General features: G+C 40.2%; 1 protein-coding gene across 4 annotated transcripts in view; it reads right to left on the bottom strand.

Moving 5' to 3' along the window:
- sema3h (sema domain, immunoglobulin domain (Ig), short basic domain, secreted, (semaphorin) 3H) overlaps positions 1-24,892 on the bottom strand; it is a 206,082-nt gene that overhangs the window by 82,393 nt on the left and 98,797 nt on the right. For all 4 annotated transcript variants that reach the window (XM_061904843.1, XM_061904845.1, XM_061904842.1 and 1 more), the window contains 6 exons: positions 24,487-24,549; positions 22,815-22,934; positions 13,550-13,643; positions 12,735-12,854; positions 12,052-12,197; positions 6,733-6,847 (listed from right to left, as the gene is read on the bottom strand). In XM_061904843.1, coding sequence (XP_061760827.1) covers positions 6,733-6,847; positions 12,052-12,197; positions 12,735-12,854; positions 13,550-13,643; positions 22,815-22,934; positions 24,487-24,549 — 658 coding nt within the window. The remainder of the gene's footprint in view (positions 1-6,732; positions 6,848-12,051; positions 12,198-12,734; positions 12,855-13,549; positions 13,644-22,814; positions 22,935-24,486; positions 24,550-24,892) is intronic.

Below are 24,892 nucleotides of genomic sequence, written 5' to 3'. Positions count from 1 at the left end.
GACACCTATTTATTAATACCACCTTAACATTTGACAACCAAAGAATTACACAAGGCGACCCGGTAAAGAATCTGGGTATTGTTTCCGACCCAACTCTCTCATTTGTTTTGGTAACACTCTTGATGTGTGACTCAATCTTCTTTTATTTCTGTAATATCGCTAAAATGTGTTCCATTTTGTCCACCAGCGACGCCAAGATCATTATTCATGTGTTCGTTACGTCTCGTCTCAATTACTGTAACGTATTATTTTCATGTCTCCCCATGTCTAGCATTAAAAGATTACAGTTGGTACAAAATGTGGCTGCTAGACTTTTGACAAGAACTAGAAACTTTGATCATATTACGCCTGTACTGTATATTACCATGAATTGATTAACGTAGACCCCGACTTAAACAAGTTGAAAAACTTATTCGGGTGTTACCATTTAGTGGTCAATTGTACGGAATATGTACTGAACTGTGCAATCTACTAATAAAAGTATCAATCAATCAATCAATACCTTTATATACAAACCCCGCTTCCATATGAGTTGGGAAATAGTGTTAGATGTAAATACAAACGGGAAACCATGATTTGCAAATAATTTTCAACCCATATTCAGTTGAATATGCTACAAAGACAACATATTTGATGTTCATTCTGATAAACATTTTGTTGTTGTTGCAAATAATCATTAACTTTAGAATTTGATGCCAGCAACACGTGACAAAGAAGTTGGGAAAGGTGGAAATAAATACTGATAAAGTTGAGGAATGCTCATCAAACATTTATTTGGAACATCCCACAGGTGTGCAGGCTATTTGGGAACAGGTGGGTGCCATGATTGGGTATAAAAACAGCTTCCCAAAAAATGCTCAGTCTTTCACAAGAAAGGATGGGGCGAGGTACACCCCTTTGTCCACAACTGCGTGAGCAAATAGTCAAACTGTTTAAAAACAACGTTTTTCAAAGTGCAGTTGCAAGAAATTTAGGGATTTCAACATCTACGCTCCATAATATCATCAAAAGGTTCAGAGAATCTGGAGAAATCAATCCCTCAGACGGCACTGTATCAAAAACCGACATCAATCTCTAAAGGATATCACCACATGGGCTCAGGAACACTTCAGAAAACCACTGTCACTAAATAGAGTTCGTCTCTACATCTGTAAGCGCAAGTTAAAGTTCTACTATGCAAAGCGAAAGACATTTATCAACAACATCCAGAAACGCCGCAGGCTTCTCTGGGCCCGAGATCGTCTAAGATGGACTGATGCAAAGTGGAAAAGTGTTCTGTGGTCTGACAAGTCCACATTTCAAATTTTTGGGGGAAATATTCAACATCGTGTCATCCGGACCAAAGGGGAAAGCCAACCATCCAGACTGTTATTGACGCAAAGTTCAAAAGCCAGCAACTGTGATGGTATGGGGGTGCATTAGTGCCCAAGGCATGGGTAACTTACACATCTGTGAAGGCACCATTAATGCTGAAAGGTACATACAGGTTTTGGAACAAAATATGCTGTTTTCTAAGCGGCGTCTTTTTCATGGATGCCCCTGCTTATTTCAGGAAGTCAATGCCAAGGCACATTCAGCATGTGTTACAACAGCGTGGCTTCGTAAAAAAAAGAGTGCGGGAACTTTCCTGGCACACCTGCAGTCCAGACCTGTCTCCCATCGAATATGTGTGGTGCATTATGAAACGTAAAATACGACAGCGGAGACCCCGGACTGTTGAACGACTGAAGCTCTACATAAAACAAGAGTGGGAAAGAATTCCACTTTCAACGCTTCAACAATTAGCTTCCTCAGTTCCCAAAGGTTTTTTGAGTGTTGTTAAAAGAAAAGGTGATGTAACACAGTGGTGAACATGCCCTTTCCCAACTACTTTGGCACGTGTTGCAGCCATGAAATTCTAAGTTAATTATTATTTGCAAAAAAAAAGTTTATGAGTTTGAACATCAAATATCTTGTCTTTGTCGTACATTTAACTGAATATGGGTTGAAAAGGATTTGCAAATCATTGTATTCCGTTTATATTTACATCTAATACAATACCCAACTCATATGGAAACGGGGTTTGTATACCTATACTGGCTCACCTGCACTGGCTTCCTGTGCACTTAAGATGCGACTTTGAGGTTTTACTACTTACGTATAAAATACTGCAGGGTCTAGCTCCATCCTATCTTGCTGATTGTATTGTACCGTATGTCCCGGCAAGAAATCTGCCTTCAAAGAACTCACCCACATATGCAGTCCTCTCCACGGTTTCTCATTGTCATCCCAATGGGTTGAGTTTTTCCTTGCCCTGATGTGGGATCTGAACAGAGGATTTCGTTGTGGCTTGTGCAGCCCTTTGAGACACTTCTTTTTTTCTTTCTTTAGTTTATTTCTAACATGAACACATTTACAGTATAATACATCACTCTTTTTCGTATCATTTTACTTTATATCATGTCCGAAAAGGAGTAGGAAGAAGCAAAGCTTATTTAATCCTACCCCTTTCCCACTTCAGAGCGTTTACAAATATATAGAATCATTTACTGACCTTTTTATAATAAAATAACATCTGTGAATTAGTATACACAACAGTTTTGTGATATATAATCGATTAATTCAGTCATTATTAACATACTGAGATGCAGAATATTTTATTTTCAATAAGGTTGAAATTATTTCTCACAATTATTCTTCTTTGTACTTTGTAAGCACTATTAATTTAAACATCCTCTTAAACTGGCTCATATCAGTACAATGTTTAACTTCTTTACTTAATCCATTCCATAATTTAATTCAACATACTGATATGCTAAAGGTTCTAAGTGTTGTACGTGCATACAAATGTTTTAAATTAGATTTTCCTCTAAAGTTATATTTCTCCTCTTTAGTTGAGAAGAATTGTTGTACATTCTTTGGTAGCAGGTTATAGTTTGCTTTGTACATCATTTGAACTGTTTGCAATTTTACCAAATCACCGAACTTTAATATTTTTGACTCAATAAATAAAGGATTTGTATGTTCTCTATATCCAAAATTATGTATTATTCTAATTGATCTTTTTTGTTACATGGTTAATGAATGTAGCGCACATTTGTAGTTATTTCCCCATTTTTCTGCACAATAACTCCATTATGGTATCACTAGCAAGCAGTAGAGAATATGAAGTGATTTTTGGGCCAGGACTTATTTTGCTTTATACATTATTGAAATGTTTTTTTGCCACCTTATGTTGTATGTTTTGTATATGAGATTTCCAGTTCATTTCATCATCTATCAATACTTTTGATTTAGGGCTGTATAAATAACATTGATTGATGTATGTCAAAGAACTAACAGTCAATGAATTTCTGGTTCGTCACGGGTATGTTTCCAGTGCCTATTGTCATGTTCTGTGGGCATGTTCTGTTTAGTTATGTTCCGTTTGTTTAAGACTCCATTAGTTCCTGTTTTTGCGCACTCGTTTGTTTTGGTTGCTATGGTGGCATGATTTTCACCTGCTGCTGGTGTTCGGACACACGCACCCGTTGTCAGTCATGACATAACTATTTAAGCCTGTAGTTGCCAGGTAGTCGGCCTGGCGACATTACTCGACTGACAGTATTCATCTCTTGCTCTGCCCATGTTATAAATAAATAAATGATAAATGGGTTGTACTTGTATAGCGCTTTTCTACCTTCAAGGTACTCAAAGCGCTTTGACACTACTTCCACATTTACCCATTCACACACACATTCACACACTGATGGAGGGAGCTGCCATGCGAGGCGCCAACCAGGACCCATCAGGAGCAAGGGTGAAGTGTCTTGCTCAGGACACAACGGACGTCACGAAGTTGGTACTAGGTGGGAATTGAACCAGGGACCCTCGGGTTGTGCACGGATCTCTTGTTTTTGTTCGGTCCATGCCATAGTCCTAGTCAACGTAAGTGTTTTTGTTTCATGTTCATAGTTCTGCCTTAGTGTCAGTTTTGTTCCCTGCATTAAGTTTTGTGCCCTTACTGTGAGTGCCTTTTGTTTGTACCCTTTTTGAGTAAAAATTAAATATGTTCTTACCGCCAAGCCACGACTCGGGAAAACAATCCTCGCATTAAGCTGCAAATAAATCCACGTCCTTACACCTACTTAGAACTGTGTTACAGCAATGCTTTGCAAAACGGGCTGAACATGAGTGGACACATCTGTGTTTGCAATCAAGCTAATTAAAAAGGGAGCCAAAACATATTTGAGACTGTTAAGTCCAATTACAACATGAAGGTGCGTGTGGATGAATCACCAAATAATGTAGGAAAGCACTATGTGTAGTTTAGCAGGGGTGACAAGTAAACCTTTGTTTCCTGTTTTTTTCTTAATATTATTCTTAAACTGCAAGTAAAAAGCCAATCACAAAACTTTGGAATTGAGTTTGAAATGCTAACATGCATGAATATTGCAAGATTTACGCTTCGATATTACTTCAAACATGACCTGTTACAGTTGACAGCTCCCTGAAACCGATTGAGTTCATCTTTCCATGCTGGCAGTCAGCGTCTGTTCTCTCATGGGCGAGGACTGATTTGAAAGAGCTATTGTAGAAACATTACAGCACAGAATGAAGCTAATATCGAAAAACCTCATAAATTCTTGAGAGATCATGTTGACATAAAAGCATATTTGAGTGGAAAAAAATATACAAAGGAAAAAAAAGATTATCGGCTTTTGCCTAATGCATTTATTTGGAAATCCCCACTCAAAAGTTCACGAATAAAACCGTGCATGCATGAAATATGGTATTCTAAACTGCATTAACTGAAAAAGACACTGGTGTTTCGAGGTAAGGGTTGTACAAACCCCGTTTCCATATGATTTGGGATATTGTGTTAGATGTAAATATAAACGGAATACAATGATTTGCTAATCCTTTTCAACCCATATTCAGTAGAATATGCTACAAAGACAACATATTTGATGTTCAAACTCCCCAAAAATTTTTTTTTGCAAATAATAATTAACTTATAATTTCATGGCTGCAACACGTGCCAAAGTAGTTGGGAAAGGGCATGTTCACCACTGTGTTACATCACCTTTTCTTTTAACAACACTCAATAAAAGTTTGGGAACTGAGGAAACTAATTGTTGAAGCTTTGAAAGTGGAATTCTTTCCTATTCTTGTTTTATGTAGAGCTTCAGTCGTTCAACAGTTCAACAGTCTCCGCTGTCGTATTTTACGTTTCATAATGCGCCACACATTTTCCATGGGTCTGGACTGCAGGCGTGCCAGGAAAGTACCCGCATTCTTTTTTACCAAGCCACGCTGTTGTAACACATTCTGAATGTGGCTTGGCATTGTCTTGCTGAAATAAGCAGGGGCGTCCATGAAAAAGACGGCACTTAGATGGCAGCAAAACCTGTATGTACCTTTCAGCATTAATGGTGCCTTCACAGATGTGTAAGCTACCCATGCCTTGGGCACTAACGCACCCCCATACCATCACAGATGCTGGCTTTTGAACTTTGCGTCGATAACAGTCTGGATAGTTCGCTTCCCCTTTGGTCCAAATGACACGATGTTGAATATTTCCAAAAACAATTTGAAATGTGGACTCGTCAGACCACAGAACACTTTTCCACTTTGCATCAGTCCATTTTAGATGATCTCGGGCCCAGTGACAGTGGTTTTCTAAAGTGTTCCTAAGCCCATGTGGTGATATCCTTTAGAGATTTATGTCGGTTTTTGATACAGTGCCGTCTGACGGATCAAAGGTCACGGTCATTCAATGTTGGTTTCCGGCCATGCCGCTTACCTGGAGTGATTTCTCCAGATTTTCTAAACCTTTTGATGATATTATGGACCCTAGATGTTGAAATCCCTAAATTTCTTGCAATTGCACTTTGAGAAACGTTTTTCTTAAACTGTTTGACTATTTGCTCACGCAGTTGTGGACAAAGGGGTGTACCTCGCCTCATCCTTTCTTGTGAAAGACTGAGCATTTTTTTGGGAAGCTGTTTTTATACCCAATCATGGCACCCACCTGTTCCCAATTAGCCTGCACACCTGTGGGATGTTCCAAATACAGTAAGTGTTTGATGAGTATTCCTCAACTTTATCAGTATCTATTGCCACCTTACCCAACTTCTTTGTCACGTGTTGCTGCCATCAAATTCTAAAGTTAATAATTATTTGCAAAAAAAAAAATGTTTATCAGTTTGAACATCAAAAATGTCATCTTTGCAGCATAGTCAACTGAATGTGGGTTGAAAATTAGTTGAAAATAATTGTATTCCGTTTATATTTACATCTAACACAATTTCCCAACTCATATGGAAACGGGGTTTGTAATATGACTCCTGTGCAGTGAACCAAACTCTGAATAAGAAGTGAACTTTAACAGAGTGAAGACACGCTCCCCAACACACACACCCGGAGGAGGACACCTTGGATAATGAACAAAACCCGCAGCAACTAACTGTTGAGGCCAGTTGCCATGGTTACTATGGCTGAGGCACGTCAAAAAGGACCCAAGGTGACCGACGGGGCTGTTGATCACCGTGGTAACAGCAGAGCCATTCAGACACGCCGAGGCGGCGCTTGGGCGCTCGTAGGTTTGTTTCAAGCACCTCTTTTGTCAATCACTCATAAACACGACACACACCAAACAATATTTTTTATGACCTTCTCTGTGATGGTGACACAGGCGTCAAAGCAGTGAAGCGGTCGAGGTCTGACGCAGGTTGGTTTTACTGTAGAATTTTATTAGTCTTTTGTACTCACGTAGTTGGTCGAAGTGTGTCTGCAGGCCATCTGGTCCTGGGACCGAGCACACCAGCCGAGCCTTTTGAAATGTGCTCCACTTGTTCACCAGACTCCTCTGTCCTCCAATGTCATTCTGAACACACCCAGACAAAACATTGGAAATGTGAACATCATAGGGCTGGGTGATATGGCTGAAAACTAAACTCTATCACCTTTTATATTGGTCGATATCGATCATTATTTGGTGTTTCTTATAACCTATCGAAAATAAGGACCAGTTGAAAAATATACTTAATTTGATAAATTGTATTTAAAATTCAGCAATGCGGACCATGCTCTGATCATACAGGTAGCGGACTGCCACAATAAGACAGTCCGCATTGCTGGCAGTAAGTCGGACACGTTTCCAGTGAGGGTCGGACTACGTCAAGGCTGTCCTTTGTCACCGATTCTGTTCATAACTTTTATGGACAGAATTTCTAGGCGCAGTCAAGGCGTTGAGGGGTTCCGGTTTGGTGACCGCAGGATTAGGTCTCTGCTTTTTGCAGATGATGTGGTCCTGATGGCTTCATCTGGCCGGGATCTTCAGCTCTCACTGGATCGGTTCGCAGCCGAGTGTGAAGCGACCGGAATGAGAATCAGCACCTCCAAGTCCGAGTCCATGGTCGGAAAAGGGTGGATTGCCCTCTCCGGGTTGGGGAGGAGACCCTGCCCCAAGTGGAGGAGTTCAAGTACCTAGGAGTCTTGTTCACGAGTGGGGGAAGAGTGGATCATGAGATCGACAGGCGGATCGGTGCGGCGTCTTCAGTAATGCGGACGTTGTATCGATCCGTTGTGGTGAAGAAGGAGCTGAGCCGGAAGGCAAAGGTCTCAATTTACCGGTCGATCTACGTTCCCATCCTCACCTATGGTCATGAGCTTTGGGTCATGACCGAAAGGATAAGATCACGGGTACAAGCGGCCGAAATGAGTTTCCTCCGCCGGGTGGCGGGTCTCTCCCTTAGAGATAGGGTGAGAAGCTCTGCCATCCGGGAGGAACTCAAAGTAAAGCCACTGCTCCTCCACATCGAGAGGAGCCAGATGAGGTTGTTCGGGCATCTGGTCAGGATGCCACCCGAACACCTCCATAGGGAGGTGTTCGGGCACGTCCAGCTGGTAGGAGGCCACGGGGAAGACCCAGGACACGTTGGGAAGACTATGTCTCCCGGCTGGCCTGGGAACGCCTCGGGATCCCCAGGGAAGAGCTAGACGAAGTGGCTGGAGAGAGGGAAGTCTGGGCTTCCCTGCTTAGGCTGCTGCCCCCGCAACCCGACCTCGGATAAGCGGAAGATGATGGATGGATGGATGGATATTTAAAATTCAACCTTCCTCTTATTCTCATACCCTCAGCTATAAAGGCAGAAACAAAAGGTGATGTCAACATAACTATGGAAAACACTCAATGGAAACAAAATTCAAAAATTTAATTGAACACAACAAAAGCATTTTAAATTTATGTATTACATTGAACACAATGATAACATCTCTGTACACAAATAAGAAATACGGGATAAATGCTAAATAAAGTGGAACAAATTAATGCAAAGTGTGAAATTGTAAACATAGAGAAACCCGAGACTAACCATTTTTTGCAAGTTTACTGCCAGAATGTTAAGACTAGGGATTGTCCGATAACGGCTTTTTTGCCGATATCCAATATTGTCCAACTCTTAAATATCGATATCAACCGATACCGACATATGCAGTCATGGAATGAACACATTATTCTGCCTAATTTTGTTGTGATGCCCCGCTGGATGCGTTAAACAATGTAACAAGGTTTTCCAAAATAAATCAACTCAAGTTATGGGAAAAAACTGCCAACATGGCACTGCCATATTTATTATTGAAGTCACAAAGTGCATTATTCAGGACATTTTTTGGAGATGCATTCCATCCCGTACCACGGTTTCTACTAAATCATTTGTCACTTTAGGTAGCAAAGGACCTCTAAGGCAGTGGTTTTCAACTACTGTGCCGTGGCGCACTTGTGTGCCGTAAAATACAGTCTGGTGTGCCATGGGAGGTTATGCAGTTTGACCTATTTGGGTTAAACATATTTTTTGCAAACCCATAATTATAATCCGCAAATAATGTGCCGTTGTTGAGTGTGTGTGTTGTCTAGAGCTTGACAGAGTAACCATGTTATACTCTTTCATGTCAGTAGGTGGCAGCAGGTAGCTAATTGCTTTGGTTTGTCGTGATCACAAAATGCAGACGACATTTATATGGAAGTGCGTATTTTACCGGTTTTAAAATATGTATTTAAGGTTAAAAGTTAAAGTATCAATGATTGTCACACACACACTAGGTGTGGCGAAATTATTATCTGCATTTGACCCATCACCCTTGATCACCCCCTGGGAGGTGAGGGGAGCAGTGAGCAGCAGTGTTGACCATGCCCGGGAACCATTTTTGGTGATTTAACCCCCAATTCCAACCCTCGATGCTGAGTGCCAAGCAGGGAGGTAATGGGTCCCATTTTTATAGTCTTTGGTATAAAGACTCACGACCTACCGATCTCAGAGCGGACGCTCTAACCACTATTGAGTCTGTCCTTTGCGTGTATGTCTTTGTGGTGTACAGCCCTTTGTTTTTCAACTGTGGTTGTTTTTAAAGGGCTTTATAAATAAAGTTGGCATAGTAAAAGTTGGTAAAACAAAGCGGATGCGGGGAATAGCGCTCAAAGGAAGACATGAAACTGCTACAGGAAAATACCAAACAAACAGGAAAAGCCACCAAAATAGGAGCACAATACAAAAACTAGAACACTACACACAGGAAAACACCTAAAAACTCCACAAATATGTCACCATGTGACAGTACACCTACTTTGAGACAAGAGCTATAGTGATGCATGCTTGGTCATCAATCAATCAATCAATGTTTACTTATATAGCCCTAAATCACTAGTGTCTCAAAGGGCTGCACAAACCACAACACAAACCACTACGACATCCTCGGTGGGCCCACATAAGGGCAAGGAAAACTCACACCCAGTGGATGAGAACCTTGGAGAGGAGGAAAGCAATGGATGTCGAGCGGGTCTAACATGGTCATGATTTGAATTCATATCCAACAATTGCGGGCAAGATTTTTTACTGAGTTTCGTTTTAAAAATGTTCTGCTGGTGGTGTGCCTCTGAATTTTTTCAATGAAAAAAAAAATGCCTTGGCTCAAAAAAGGTTGAAAAACACTGCTCTAAGGCGACAATATTAATTCTTCTTATGTAGGTTTGTTGCATTAGTTTGAGGTTAAAACAGCAGTTCTTATTTTTACACTCATATGAATGATAAATGTTACTTCAAAACATTACCTATACAGCTAATAAATGACAGATTGATTATTTTGTATTAAACAACAGTGTATGACATGTGACCTTGAGCAAAGATTCCACTGTGTTCATAAAAATGCTAACATTATCACGCAGGACCATACAAGTCAGCATACATAAATATCAACATTAAATAGTCACAGAGGGGTGGCAGACATAGAGATAGTAGCAAACATAAACAGTCCCCGTGCACAAGTGATTATCAATTTGATGCGGAAGGAACGTCTAAACAAAACTCTGCATAAACACAAACACGCGCCGGTGTGCACGTATTCTACCTGCGCAGGCACACATTTTAAAATAAACTACGAGCAGACAGGTCGTAAGTCTGATATAAACACACAAAATATTACAAACCCCGTTTCCATATGAGTTGGGAAATTGTGTTAGATGTAAATATAAACTGAATACAATGATTTGCAAATCCTTTTCAACCCATATTCACTTGAATGCACTACAGAGACAAGATATTTGATGTTCAAACTCATAAACTTTATTTTTGTTTTGCAAATAATAATTAACTTAGAATTTCATGGCTGCAACACGTGCCAAAGTAGTTGGGAAAGGGCATGTTCATCACTGTGTTACATCACCTTTTCTTTCAACAACACTCAATAAACGTTTGGGAACTGAGGAAACTAGTTGTTGAAGCTTTGAAAGTGGAATTCTTTCCCATTCTTGTTTTATGTAGAGCTTCAGTCGTTCAACAGTCCGGGGTCTCCGCTGTCGTATTTTACGCTTCATAATGCGACACACATTTTCCATGGGAGACAGGTCTGGACTGCAGGCGGGCCAGGAAAGTCTCTGCACTCTTTTTTCACCAAGCCACGCTGTTGTAACAAGTGCTGAATGTGGCTTGGCATTGTCTTGCTGAAATAAGCAGGGGCGTCCATGAAAAAGGCCGCACTTAGATGGCAGCATATGTTGTTCCAAAACCTGTATGTACCTTTCAGCATTAATGGTGCCTTCACAGATGTGTAAGTTACCCATGCCTTGGACACTAATGCACCCCCATACCATCACAGATGCCGGCTTTTGAACTTTGCGTCGATAACAGTCTGGATGGTTCGCTTACCCTTTGGTCCGGATGACACGAAGTCGAATATTTCCAAAAACAATTTGAAATGTGGACTCGTCAGACCACAGAACACTTTTCCACTTTGCATCAGTCCATATTAGATGATCTCGGGCCCAGAGAAGCGGCGTTTCTGGATGTTGTTGATAAATGGCTTTCGCTTTGCATAATAGAGCTTTAACTTGCACTTACAAATGTAGCAATGAACTTTATTTTGTGACAGTGGTTTTCTGAAGTGTTCCTGAGCCCATGTGGTGATATCCTTTAGAGATTGATGTCGGTTTTTGATACAGTGCCGTCCGAGGGATCGAAGGTCACGGTCATTCAATGTTGGTTTCCGGCCATGCCGCCTACGTGGAGTGATTTCTCCAGATTCTCTGAACCTTTTGACGATATTATGGACCGTAGATGTTGAAATCCCTAAATTTCTTGCAATTGCACTTTGAGAAACGTTGTTCTTAAACTGTTTGACTATTTACTCACGCAGTTGTGGACAAAGGGGTGTACCTCGCCCCATCCTTTCTTGTGAAAGACTGAGCATTTTTTGGGAAGCTGTTTTTATACCCAATCATGGCACCCACCTGTTCCCAATTAGCCTGCACACCTGTGGGATGTTCCAAATAAGTGTTTGATGAGCATTCCTCAACTTTATCAGTATTTATTGCCGCCTTTCCCAACTTTTTTGCCACGTGTTGCTGGCATCAAATTCTAAAGAAAAAAAACATGTTTATCAGTTTGAACATCAAATATGTTGTCTTTGTAGCCTGTTCAACTGAATATGGGTTGAAAATGATTTGCAAATCATTGTATTCCGTTTATATTTACATCTAACACAATTTCCCAATTCATAAGGAAACAGGGTTTGTATTTTTCAGGGCGCCTGGCTTACCTTGCAGACTCGGGCCACTCTGGAGTACAGCACCTTCCCGGCAGCGCCCTCGGCCTCTTGAGCACGCTCGCTGAAGAACACGTAGACCTTATCGTCTTCTGGGTTATCTGTTTCAGACAGCGGCGCGACCCGCACAAAGTGGGCATCTGGAGAAGGAGGAAGCGGGTGGACAGAGGAGAATGATGAAATTGCGCAACCTGTCGCTCATTGGACAGACAGGTAGATGGAAGAGTGCACGGGCTCAAAAGAGGGGACGCTCAAGGTTCTGTTTATGAGAAGCCGAGGTTTAGCATGCATGTGGTTATCTCGTGTTATCAGGAGCAGACAAACATCATTCAGGAGATGTTTTGGAGATGCATTCCATCCCATAGAACATACAGTAATCTTACTTGCAGTGGATGATAAATAAAATAAGATGCAGATTAAGCGTTCCAGTGGGAGTGTTTGGATAAGCTTAAGCAATGACAACAATAATTTAGGAATTGTGTTAACCAAAATCTTGCAATGATCTCTTTTGGCTGTTATGATTAACATGGTGAATGCGGATCGTGGTACTGTTCATGCATGGATGTAGACGACAACAATGTATAAGCATACTCCAACTGACTGATACTGCATGTACCTTAAAAGGTTGTTTCATTTTTATCTCAGGAACAGAAAATTTAGACATTTTTCGCTCATACCCTGCATCCAGGTGGGGTCGTACTGCTCCGTGCGGATGACATGACGGTTGCCAAGACTACGGAAGAAGGCAGAATCCCTGCTCATGAAGTCCGAGGTAATGCCGGCATACAGCTCTCCATCTGCACAACATAAAAGACGAGTTTCATCCATCCATCCATTTTCTACCGCTTATTCCCTTGTGGGGTCGCGGGGGGCGCTGGCGCCTATCTCAGCTACAATCGGGCGGAAGGCGGGGTACACCCTGGACAAGTCGCCACCTCATCGCAGGGCCAACACAGATAGACAGACAACATTCACACTCACATTCACAGATTATGGCCAATTTAGTGTTGCCAATCAACCTATCCCCAGGTGCATGTCTTTGGAAGTGGGAGGAAGCCGGAGTACCCGGAGGGAACCCACGCATTCACGGGGAGAACATGCAAACTCCACACAGAAAGATCCCGAGCCTGGATTTGAACCCAGGACTGCAGGAACTTCGTATTGTGAGGCAGACGCACTAACCCCTCTGCCACCGTGAAGCCCAAATCAATCATAATATGGAGTTGTGGTTTGCAGGATTAACCTCGGGGCGGTATAGCTCGGTTGGTAGAGTGGCCGTGCCAGCAACTTGAGGGTTCCAGGTTGGATCCCCGCTTCCGCCATCCTAGTTAGTCAATGCCGCTGTGTCCTTGGGCAAGACACTTTACCCACCTGCTCCCAGTGCCACCCACACAGGCTTAAATGTAACTCAGATATTGGGTTTCACTACGTAAAAGCGCTTTGAGTCACTAGAGAAAAGCGCTATATAAATATAATTCACTTCACAACTTACCCACAACTGCAGATGCTGTTTTCTGAAAGGGGTCGTAGGGACATTTCCCCTTCCCACACTCGGTCTGGCTGTAGGAGAGGGTCTGGTGTCCTGACTGGGTGCCAAAACAAAGACAGGTCCAATTCATTAGAATCAATCAATGAATGTGAGGTGCTTTCTTCAGTCGGGGGATCGTTTATTTTTTTTACGAACTGATATACCACACACACAAAATCCCATATGGCAAATTGAGGGTAATCAGGCTGAAGTGGAGGGATTTGAAAATGTGTTAAGTCCAGTCTTAAACCCACCAGCACCACCGGCTCCTCTAAGCACTACGTCTGAACACCTGCTCTGATCTTGCATTGCCTTTCATGGGATTAGCGGTTCCCTGACATTCACGCACATGCACACCCACACACACACACACACACACACACACACACACACTCACCCAAAAGACCTGGCAACCTAAAGAAAACCACAGAGGCAAGAATGTGCATATCAGGGGTGTTCCGCTTAAAAGTTTTTGACTTCCAACATGAGATGCTGAAATTGCAGCCTTGAGTATTGGCCGATACCAAGATTGACCCGAGACGAAAAATACATATTTTTATTTTGGAGAGTAGAATGTTAGAATGATCGAACAAAATTACTCAACCAAAGAACGATGGTAGGTATAAAAAACACAAAGCTATTTATTATTAATCCTCTGGAATGGATTTATGCTGTCTAACTAAACTGAAGGGGTTTTTATTGGGCGTCACCCAGTGGCCGTAATAATTAATTCAGTTACGTTTGTTGCTGGATACTTTCTACAAAACCTGTTTCCATATGAGTTGGGAAACTGTGTTAGATGCAAATATAAACGGAATACAATGATTTGCAAATAATTTTCAACCCATATTCAGTTGAATATGCTACAAAGACAACATATTTGATGTTCAAACTGATAAACATTTTTATTTTCTCAAATAATCATTAACTTTAGAATTTGATGCCAGCAACACGTGACAAAGAAGTTGGGAAAGGTGGCAAAAAATACTGATAAAGTTGAGGAATGCTCATCAAACACTTATTTGGAACATCCCACAGGTGTGCAGGCTAATTGGGAACAGGTGGGTGCCATGATTGGGTATAAAAACAACTTCCCAAAAAATGCTCAGTCTTTCACAAGAAAGGATGGGGCGAGGTACACCCCTTTGTCCACAACTGCGTGAGCAAATAGTCAAACAATTTAAGGACAACGTTTCTCAAAGTGCAATTGCAAGAAATTTAGGGATTTCAACATCTACGGTCAATAATATCATCAAAAGGTTCAGAGAATCTGGAGAAATCACTCCATGTAAGCAGCATGGCCGGAAACCGACATTAAATGACCGTGACCTACGATCCCTCAGACGGCAGAGTATCAAAACCGACATCAATCTCTAAAGGATATCACCACATGGGCTCAGGAACACTTCAGAAAACCACTGTCACTAAATACAGTTCGTCGCTACATCTGTAAGTGCAAGTTAAAGCTCTACTATGCAAAGCGAAAGCCATTTATCAACAACATCCAGAAACGCCGCTGGCTTCTCTGGGCCCGAGATCATCTAAGATGGACTGATGCAAAGTGAAAAAGTGTTCTGTGGTCTAACAAGTCCACATTTCAAATTGTTTTTGGAAATATTCGACATAGGGAAGCGAACCATCCCGACTGTTATCGACGCAAAGTTCAAAAGCCAGCATCTTTGTGGGTATGGGGGTGCATTAGTGCCCAAGGCATGGGTAACTTACACATCAGTGAAGGCACCATTAATGCTGAAAGGTACATACAGGTTTTGGAACAACATATGCTGCCATCAAAGCGCCGTCTTTTTCATGGATGCCCCTGCTTATTTCAGCAAGACAATGCCAAGCCACATTCAGCACGTGTTACAACAGCGTGGCTTAGTAAAAAAAAGAGAACGGGTACTTTCCGGGCCCACTTGCAGTCCAGACCTGTCTCCCATCGAAAATGTGTAGCACATTATGAAGCGTAAAATACGACAGCGGAGAGCCCGGACTGTTGAACGACTGAAGCTCTACATAAAACAAGAATGGGAAAGAATTCCACTTTCAAAGCTTCAACAATTAGTTTCCTCAGTTCCCAAACATTTATTGAGTGTTGTTAAAAGAAAAGGTGATGTAACACCGTGGTGAACATGCTCTTTCCCAACTACTTTGGCATGTGTTGCAGCCATGAAATTCAAAGTTAAATATTATTTGCAAAAAAAATAAAGTTTATGAGTTTGAACATCAAATATCTTGTCTTTGTAGTGCATTCAACTGAATATTGATTGAAAAGGATTTACATATCATTGTATTCAGTTAATTTTTACATCTAACACAATTTCCCAACTCAAATGGAAATGGGGTTTGTAAATGACTTCACTAAATTTGAAGAAAAAAACATCCTTAAGTCATCCAGAAAATACATTTAGATGTTGACTGGCTGTCGAGCTTTGCACAAGTAAATGCGCTACTGGACTACTTGTATCGAAGCCCTGATATCTGAGATTTTAGATGCAAATCAAGATAACTCGATACCTGTTTTTCTTTTGTACGATATTGGATCAATATCTGATATCATAATCACCCCTAGAGCTAGTGCATATTGATCAAAAAAGGAACTTAAACCTTGCTTTGTGTTCGAACTAGAAAATGCTAACATAACCATAGAAAACCAGGAGTAAAGGATGATGTTTCTTTTGCAGATTTCAAGTACAATGCTGGGCAAATAGTTTATTTAGCAGATAGTTGAGACAGGATGATCTCTGGTGTGTATATATATATATATGTATAAGGGCCTGGGGGCAGACTCTACATTCACTCTTACTGATAGGCCTGTGCATAGGGGCCATGCCTGGGAGTCAGAACACACACACTCAATGATGGGTGGGCTCACTTGCACAGGGTTCAGATTGTTTACATGGAGCTGGGTGCGCAGTATCACAGTATCCACAAGAATGGAACCCATTCTTATGAGAAGTTAGTTGGAAATGTGATGTACTGCAATGAGTAGAAAGCTAACTTATTTTCAAGGCTACTTTTACTTAGTAATGAGTTATATGGAAATGAAAATACCCTGACTGCCTGCTTTGAAAACACAAAAATATGCTTTGGCGGAGGTCTGTGCCCAAATAGTGATATTATATGATACATTATATATGGTGGACATTCATATCAGGCAACCCATTTATTCATGATAATTACATTTAACCGGTTGTTCTCAAATTTTTTTACCGAGTACCACCTCAGAAAACACTTGGCTATTCAAGTACCACCATAATGACCCGACATTAAAAATACACTATTGTAGTAGGCCTGAGGTTTTATTGAGCAGGTATGTTGTAACATTACAAAAAGTTTGAACATTAACACTTTGTTTGAAAATAAGAACATAAAACTGTTACATTACAATATTTAATTAAGTGATTCTTTGGCGTACCACTCATGGGCAATATGGCCTTTTATTAATATCTCAATATTTTTGGGCCATGTCACGATACACGATATATAATCGCGATATTTTGCCTTAGCCTTGAATGAACACTTGATGCATATAATCACAGCAGTATGATGATTCTATGTGTCTACATTAAAACATTCTTCTTCATACTGCATTAATATATGCTCATTTTAAACTTCCATGCAGAGAGGGAAATCACAACTAAGTCAATTAACCAAAACTGTATTTATTAAACAGTTAATAAGCAGTGGCACAAACATTCATGTCATTTCAAAACAAAAAGTGCAAGATTGTCATGCACATTTTAAAACAAGCTATGAGTGCACTTTTGTGCATGATGTCACTAAGATGGCATATCAAAACAACACTAAATTCAAGTGGAATTTTGTACAGAACGGCACTACAATAGTTTTAAACAAATAAAGTGCACTTTTGTGCATGATGTCACACAAGATATTTCAATAACTGTCAAATAAAATAAGCTGCATAATAGGAAATCAAAGTGTGTATTAGGGCTGGGCGATATATCGATATACTCGATATATCGCCCGTTTGTCTCTTTGCTATATAGAAAATGACTATGTCGTAATATTCGAGTATATGTTCTCACGCAGTTGCTTTTAGCTGCTGGCATTGCACTACAGGCTCTTCCCATTCTTTCTTGTCTCCTTCTCACAGAGTGTAAGCGCAGGTTCTTACATACGTCACACAACTGTCACGTCATACGTCACATACGTATACGAGAAGTAGCAGCGTGGCTAACGTTAGCCGTGATGCTAGCGGAGTATTGCGAAGGTGCGAATTTGGTAACAAATGAAGGAAGAATTAATTCCCAAGTAAAACAGCACGGGGTCCATTGTCTGGCGGTGGTTCGGCTTCAAGTGGGAATATCAGAATCAGAATCACTTGTTTAATCCCCGAGGGGAAATTAAAATTATCAGCACAATCCCATTCAAGATCAGACAAACATTACAGGGAGACAGAAGAGGATCGCTGACGGGTCTGCCAACTTCCGGCACCCCTTACAAAAAAGGCGGGATACAGGTAAACAAGTGGGGGGGAATGGGAGAAAAAAATAAAAGATTAAAATAAAATAAAAAATCGGTTTAAGCCTGGGCCCCTGCAGAGGGCGTCCAGACTGAGGCCAAGGGAAAAAAAACAACTCATAGCCAAAGTTACATGCGTGTAAGAGGGAAACATCAAACATCAAAAAACACAAAGGACATTAAAGTAGCGGAGCTGATGCAACCAGACACTTCTACATACAGCTATGAATAAAAAGTAAAATAAAAATATACACTGTGGTGGCCTCTGCGGTGTTCCACGCCGTCGTCTGCTGGGGTGGAGGGAGCATGGCCAGAGACAGGAGCAGACCCAACAAAGCAACCAATAGAGCCGACTCCACTCTCGATCGCCAACCAACTCTCGGCCAGTGTCCAATCCGCATGGATGAGCGAAGAATATGTCGAATAGACAACTTTAATTTGTCATGTGTGGGGCACAAGCGTTACTACCAAAAGTAGCATTACTGCTAATATGTAGCATCATTTGAAAAGTCACCTGCTAATAACTTTATCAAATAAGTTTTGGTAAATTGACTTAGTTGTGATTTCCTTCTCTGCATGAAAGTTTAAAATGAGCATATATTAATGCGGTATGAACAAGAAGGTTTTAATGTAGACACACAGAATCATCATACTGCTGTGATTATATGCGTCAAGTGTTCATTCAAGGCTAAGGCAAAATACCGTATATATATATATATATATATATCGTATATCGCGATATGGCCAAAAATATTGCGATATTAAAAAAAGGCCATATCGCCCAGCCCTAGTGTGTATGTCCTTGGCTATGTGGTAGGTTCCTGAAAACATTATTTCCTTCTGTTGTTGACTATTTTTTCATACGGTGTTGATCTGGAAATTGTTGCTTTGGCATTTTGTGGGTGTTAAAAACTGAGATGTTAACATGCAGTTTCAAGTACTCTTCATTCTTTGTGACTTAATAATGAATAATAATTTCGCCACACCTAGTGTGTGTGTGACAATCATGGGTACTTTAACTTTAACTCGCCCTTGACTTTTCAAATGATGCTACAAATTAGCAGTGCTGCTACTTTTTGTAGCAACGCTTTTGCCCCATAATTGTTCACATATTCCCGCTTGAAGCCAAACCACCGCCAGACGCTGGACCCAGTGCAGTTTTTCTCGGGAATTAATTATTCCTTCATTTGCTACCAGTCTCACACCTTCTTTCTCTCGTACTACAACTCGCAACGCATCGTTAGCATCACAGCTGATGTTAGCCATGCTGCTACCTCTCTGCTCAGGGGGGGCGTGTGACGTTGCACGTGTGACATATGTAAGAAGGTGCGCTTGTTTACGTCTCTGTGAGAAGGTGAAACAAGAAAGAGAGAGAAACGCATGCAGTGTAATGGCCGCAGCTAAAAGCAACTTCGAATATCACAATACAGTCATTTTCTATATCGCACAGAGACAAGCCTGCGATATATCGCCCAAACCTACCTGTACCACAAACTGAGAATCCCTGCCTTACACAATAATACTGTGACATAAAGATAAAGTAATAGAAATCAAGAGAGTGACTCAAAATAAGTCACAAAGTTGCAAGAAAGTTGCATGTTGTATGACCTCTGGGCAGGCAAGGTAACTGCATGCAAGCATGCTCCGAGAATTGGCCAAGGGTAATACATGTGGTTCGGTTTTAAATAAAAGTATGTTTTTCTTTCTTTAGTTACACATATATCAGCAGCATGTAATGTTTGTTTAATGAAATGCATTTAAAGATTGTGTGTAGTATACCATATCATGAAATTATCGCCATCTTTGGCACAATATTGTGATGTCATCACATCGACAGCTACCACAGTTATGTGATTCTTACCACTAAAAATAACAGAAGAGAATACACTGTCTTAGGGGGGGAGTGGATATATGGCATTATTGTTAGAACTCTCTGGGCGGCTGGGGCCACACACACTGGGAGTCAAATATATTGTACATACAAATAAACATACACTCACATACACACCGTTATTCATACATAGGTACCTATGCTTCCACATACATACACAAATACTGTACATACCTACATACTCAAAGTTCATACATCTACACGCACATTCACTGAACAACATACATATACACATACTGTACATATACATTCACTGTACAAACATACATATACACATACTGTACATATGCATTCACTGTACAAACATACATATACACATACTGTACATATACATTCACTGTACAAACATACATATACACATACTGTACATATGCATTCACTGTACAAACACACATATACACATACTGTACATATACATTCACTGTACAAACATACATATACACATACTGTACATATAGATTCACTAAAAACATACATATACACATACTGTACATATACATTCACTGAAGAAACATACATTCACTGTACAAACATACTGTACATATACACATACATGTACATATACATTCACTCTACAAACATACATATACAAGTACATATACATTAGGGATGCACCGATTAATCGGTAACCGAATATATTGGGCCGAATATGGCAGAAAAAGCCACATTCGGCCTTCGGTGGAATGAGTTAAAAGCAAGGCCGAATAGTGGCGTGTGACGCAATTTTTTGACGCGGTGACGCAATCAACCAACGTGCAGTGACGTTGGGATATGTTGTGTACCTGTATAAGTGTATGAGGTTACAAGCACACACTTATTGAGATTTAGTGGGGCCTCTGTTTACATTATTAGCCTGTTGTGTAGGCTACCTGTATAAGTGTATGAGGTTACAAGCACACACTTAATTGAGATTTACTTGAGCCTTCTGTTTACATTATTAGCATATCTACTGTGGCTAAGCAGACTTTTGCTAAAAGGACAATAATTCATTTGTTGTTGGTTTATCCACTTTAATGCACTTTATTTTTGGGGGGAATGCATGTTTTGTTTGAAGGCCTAATATAAATGAAAAACTTTGTGGTTTTTTTGAAAAGCAAAGGCTCCTGTAATATTTAAAAGATGTCAATATTCAATAAGAAATTACTTTATTTGAAAAACATGTCAAAATATTTTTCTAGGCTATTTATGCAATATAAAAAAAAATTTGAAAAACTGAATTCATTATTCGGTATTCGGCCACAAATTTTCATTTCGGTGCATCCCTAATATACATACATACAGTCATGCACATAATCACAATTCATCCAACATAAATTAATGTTGTTGCCCTGAGGGAAACTGGGTAACACATGGCACACTGACAAAGCTTAACCTATGGTTACTATAACAATCTACAAGGTTAATATAGGCTGCTTCTCTTTCTTCCCTTTCATTTTTCGGTATTCATTCTTTATGTCTAGTTATCATTACGTATATGTATTGTTGCATTTGAACAACTTAATTGTTGATAATAGAGGTCAATTATTGGTATTGTTCATTATCAATAGCGCTATCTCTATTGGTATTTGTAATGCTCCATTTATAGCAGACCTGGGCAAATTAACGCCCGGGGGCCACATGCGGCCCGTTAAGCTTTTCAATATCTTTATGATGGAAAGGGTAGCAGTGATGTTCTCAAATTGGCTTAAGTCTTGAACTATACAACAAATTTCAATGGCTGGAATCTGCGCTTTTGCATGATATTTTACTGACTAGTGTCGTCCTGATACCAATATTATTTTGATACTTTTCGATACCTTTGTAAATAAATGGGACTAGAAAAAATTGCATTATTGGCTTTTTTATAACGAAAAAAATCTTATGGTGTGGCTGACCGGTACTTTTCAAAGGCGGTATGGTATCGAATATGATTCATTAGTTTCGCGGTACTATATTATTATCCGTATATCGTACACCCCTACTAGTTACTATGGTAATCTACGTCACAGTAGGTCAGACGAGGCACCAAGCAAAATGGGTGGGGAGCGTTTCCACAAAGTGTTTCCAGAGCGGCCAGCCCGAAATGTGGGTGTCAGGGACAGACGCGGATGGAGATTTTTACAAGAAAGTTCTAAAGCTTAGTGATATATCAGATTGTAGATGTTTAGTTTTTTTACCCTTCACGTTCATATTTCGCTGAGTTTGTTGCATTTGGCTTGATTGTAAAATACGTTGATTAGGAGGGCGTGTGACATTCATATGTTCTCAATATTTTAGGTTTTATCGTTCATAGAAAAAAAATTCCATTCCGTTTTTTAGGCGGTCTGTCACAACATTTTTAGCATACAATCAGACTTTATTGTGAGGTTTTGTATTAGTTTTCTTAAAAGTAGATAACCTGGCCCCCAGACACATTTATTTCTCTAAATTTGCCCAGGCCTGATTTATAGTGTAAATATGTTCATTGTCATTTCTGTATTATTATCTATTTTGCTAACTGCTTTTTTGCTATCACTTTTACCATCATATTTGTACATATCTTAAGTGCTAATGTTGCTCTATTGTTGTTGTTGTTGTGTTTGCTGTTGTTTTGTCTTTGTCTTATCCCCCTCCTGTCTCCACAATTTCCCCCTCCGTCTTCTTTTTTTTCCTGTTTCCATCCCCTCCTGCACCAAATGATAATCTAAACACATTCAATAAAGTCAAATACATATAAGGCAACAAGAGAAGTAATCCTACACTTCTATTTTGCATAGTAAATCCGAACAGCCGATATGGGCATCTGCATTAAATATATGATTTGCCTGAGAAGCTGAACAGGACAAAAAAAAAGAAAAAAACAACTATACTCTGTGTGTTTGTGTGCAATATTACCTGTTGGAAGATGCTGATGGCGATGAAAGCACACCTGGGGTTGAAGGCCCCAGTACCGCACACGTACAGGTGAGTCTGGTTAAAAGGTTGCAACACTCGCAGGAAGTTCGCACACTCGGTCTGGACAGGGAGGGAAAAGAGTGAGACATCGACTTTGCGTTTTTCTGGTTCATCACAAACAGACAAGAGCCATTATTCGGTAGAATTGTTGACCTCCTACAGCTGGGGGGGGGGGCAAGTGGACATTTTGTAATCAAAATATTACATGATCATCAAATAACATGTGTTTCTCATAAGAATGTGTTACAAACTCCGTTTTCATATGAGTTGGGAAATTGTGTTATATAAACGGAATACAATGACTTGCAAATACTTTTCAACCCATATTCGGTTGAATATGCTACAAAGACAACATATTTGCTGTTTAAACTGATAAAAATATATATTTTCTTGCAAATAATCATTAACTTTAGAATTTGATGCCAGCAACACGTGACACAAAAGTTGGGAAAGGTGGCAATAAATACAGATAAAGTTGAGGAATGCTCATCAAACACTTATTTGGAACATCCCACAGGTGTGCAGGCTAATTGGGAACAGGTGGGTGCCATGATTGGGTATAAAAACAGCTTCCCAAAAGATGTTCAGTCTTTCACAAGAAAGGATGGGGCGAGGTACACCCCTTTGTCCACAACTGCGTGAGCAAATAGTCAAACAGTTTAAGAACAACATTTCTCAAAGTGCAATTGCAAGAAATTTAAGGATTTCAACATCTTTTTTTTTTTTTCCATTTAAACCCCCATTATTTACTTTTTACTTTTTTTCAAATTGATCTCAACTCTGTACACTGCTGCTGGAATTTAAATTTTCCTGAAGGAACTCTCCTGAAGGAATCAATAAAGTACTATCTATCTATCTATCTATCTATCTATCTATCTATCTATCTGGAGAATTCACTCCAGATAAGCGGCATGGCCGGAAACCAACATTGAATGACTGTGACCTTCGATCCCTCAAACGGCACTGTATCAAAAACCGCCATCAATCTCTAAAGGATATCACCACATGGGCTCAGGAACAATTCAGAAAACCACTGTCACTAAATTCAGTTTGTCGCTAAAATACAGTTTGTTGCTAAAACAAAAGGTGATGTAACACAGTGGTGAACATGCCCCTTCTCAACTACTTTGGCATGTGTTGCAGCCATGAAATTCTAAGTTAATTATTATTTGGAAAAAAAAAATAAAGTTTATGAGTTTGAACATCAAATATCTTGTCTTTGTAGTGCATTCAACTGAATATGGGTTGAAAAGGATTTGCAAATCATTGCATTCCGTTTATATTTACATCTAACACAATTTCCCACCTCATATGGAATCGGGGTTTGTAGATAACAATACAAGTTCCTGTGTCAATTCACACGAACCAGGGGGCTCCATAGTGAGGAGGTGCATCACCTGTTTTTAATTCCCATTGTGAGTGAGGGCTTCAGGAGCTGTATTTCTTCCTCATTTAAAACTTTAGATATTCTGAGTTTTGATTAAGTGAGGCTAAAAAAATAATGCAAGCGGCTTTTGCCACTGAGCCATACCGGCGGTGAAGTGAGTAAAAAGCAACGGTAAGTAATAAAGATTTATCAAGCGTTCTTATGTGTTTGTGTGTGCTGAATCACCTCTGGATCCTTTCCAGCCATGAGACATTCTTGGATGCGGTCCCGACTGGCAGGCCAATGCAACTGGAAAGAGCAAGAAAAAAGATTTAACGACCGCTTTCATTGCTCACTTTACATTTGAGATAAGAGGCCCCGAGCACTGGCAGGTGCTTTATTAAAAAAAAAAAAAAAGGGAGGAGGGTCAGCGTAAGAGAAACAGTAATCTAGAAGAAAGAGGTCGGGAGGAGAAGATGCAGGGCAGAGAGCCAACCCGGTCCCTGCAGCAGCGACGACCCATTCATCCGCCTCTGCTGGCTAATTGGCTCGTTACAATTACTTGCTTCAAGTATCTGAATCAACACTTCAACATGTGCATTAATGACTACATTACTTCTCTAATTACAACATTTGAATTGTGTGCTTTGCT

The sequence above is a fragment of the Nerophis ophidion genome, linkage group LG06 (genome assembly GCF_033978795.1).
Source record: "Nerophis ophidion isolate RoL-2023_Sa linkage group LG06, RoL_Noph_v1.0, whole genome shotgun sequence".
Taxonomy (NCBI): domain Eukaryota; kingdom Metazoa; phylum Chordata; class Actinopteri; order Syngnathiformes; family Syngnathidae; genus Nerophis; species Nerophis ophidion.
The sequence above is the reverse complement of the archived record's forward strand: the minus strand, read 5'-3'. Positions and strand labels throughout refer to the sequence as shown.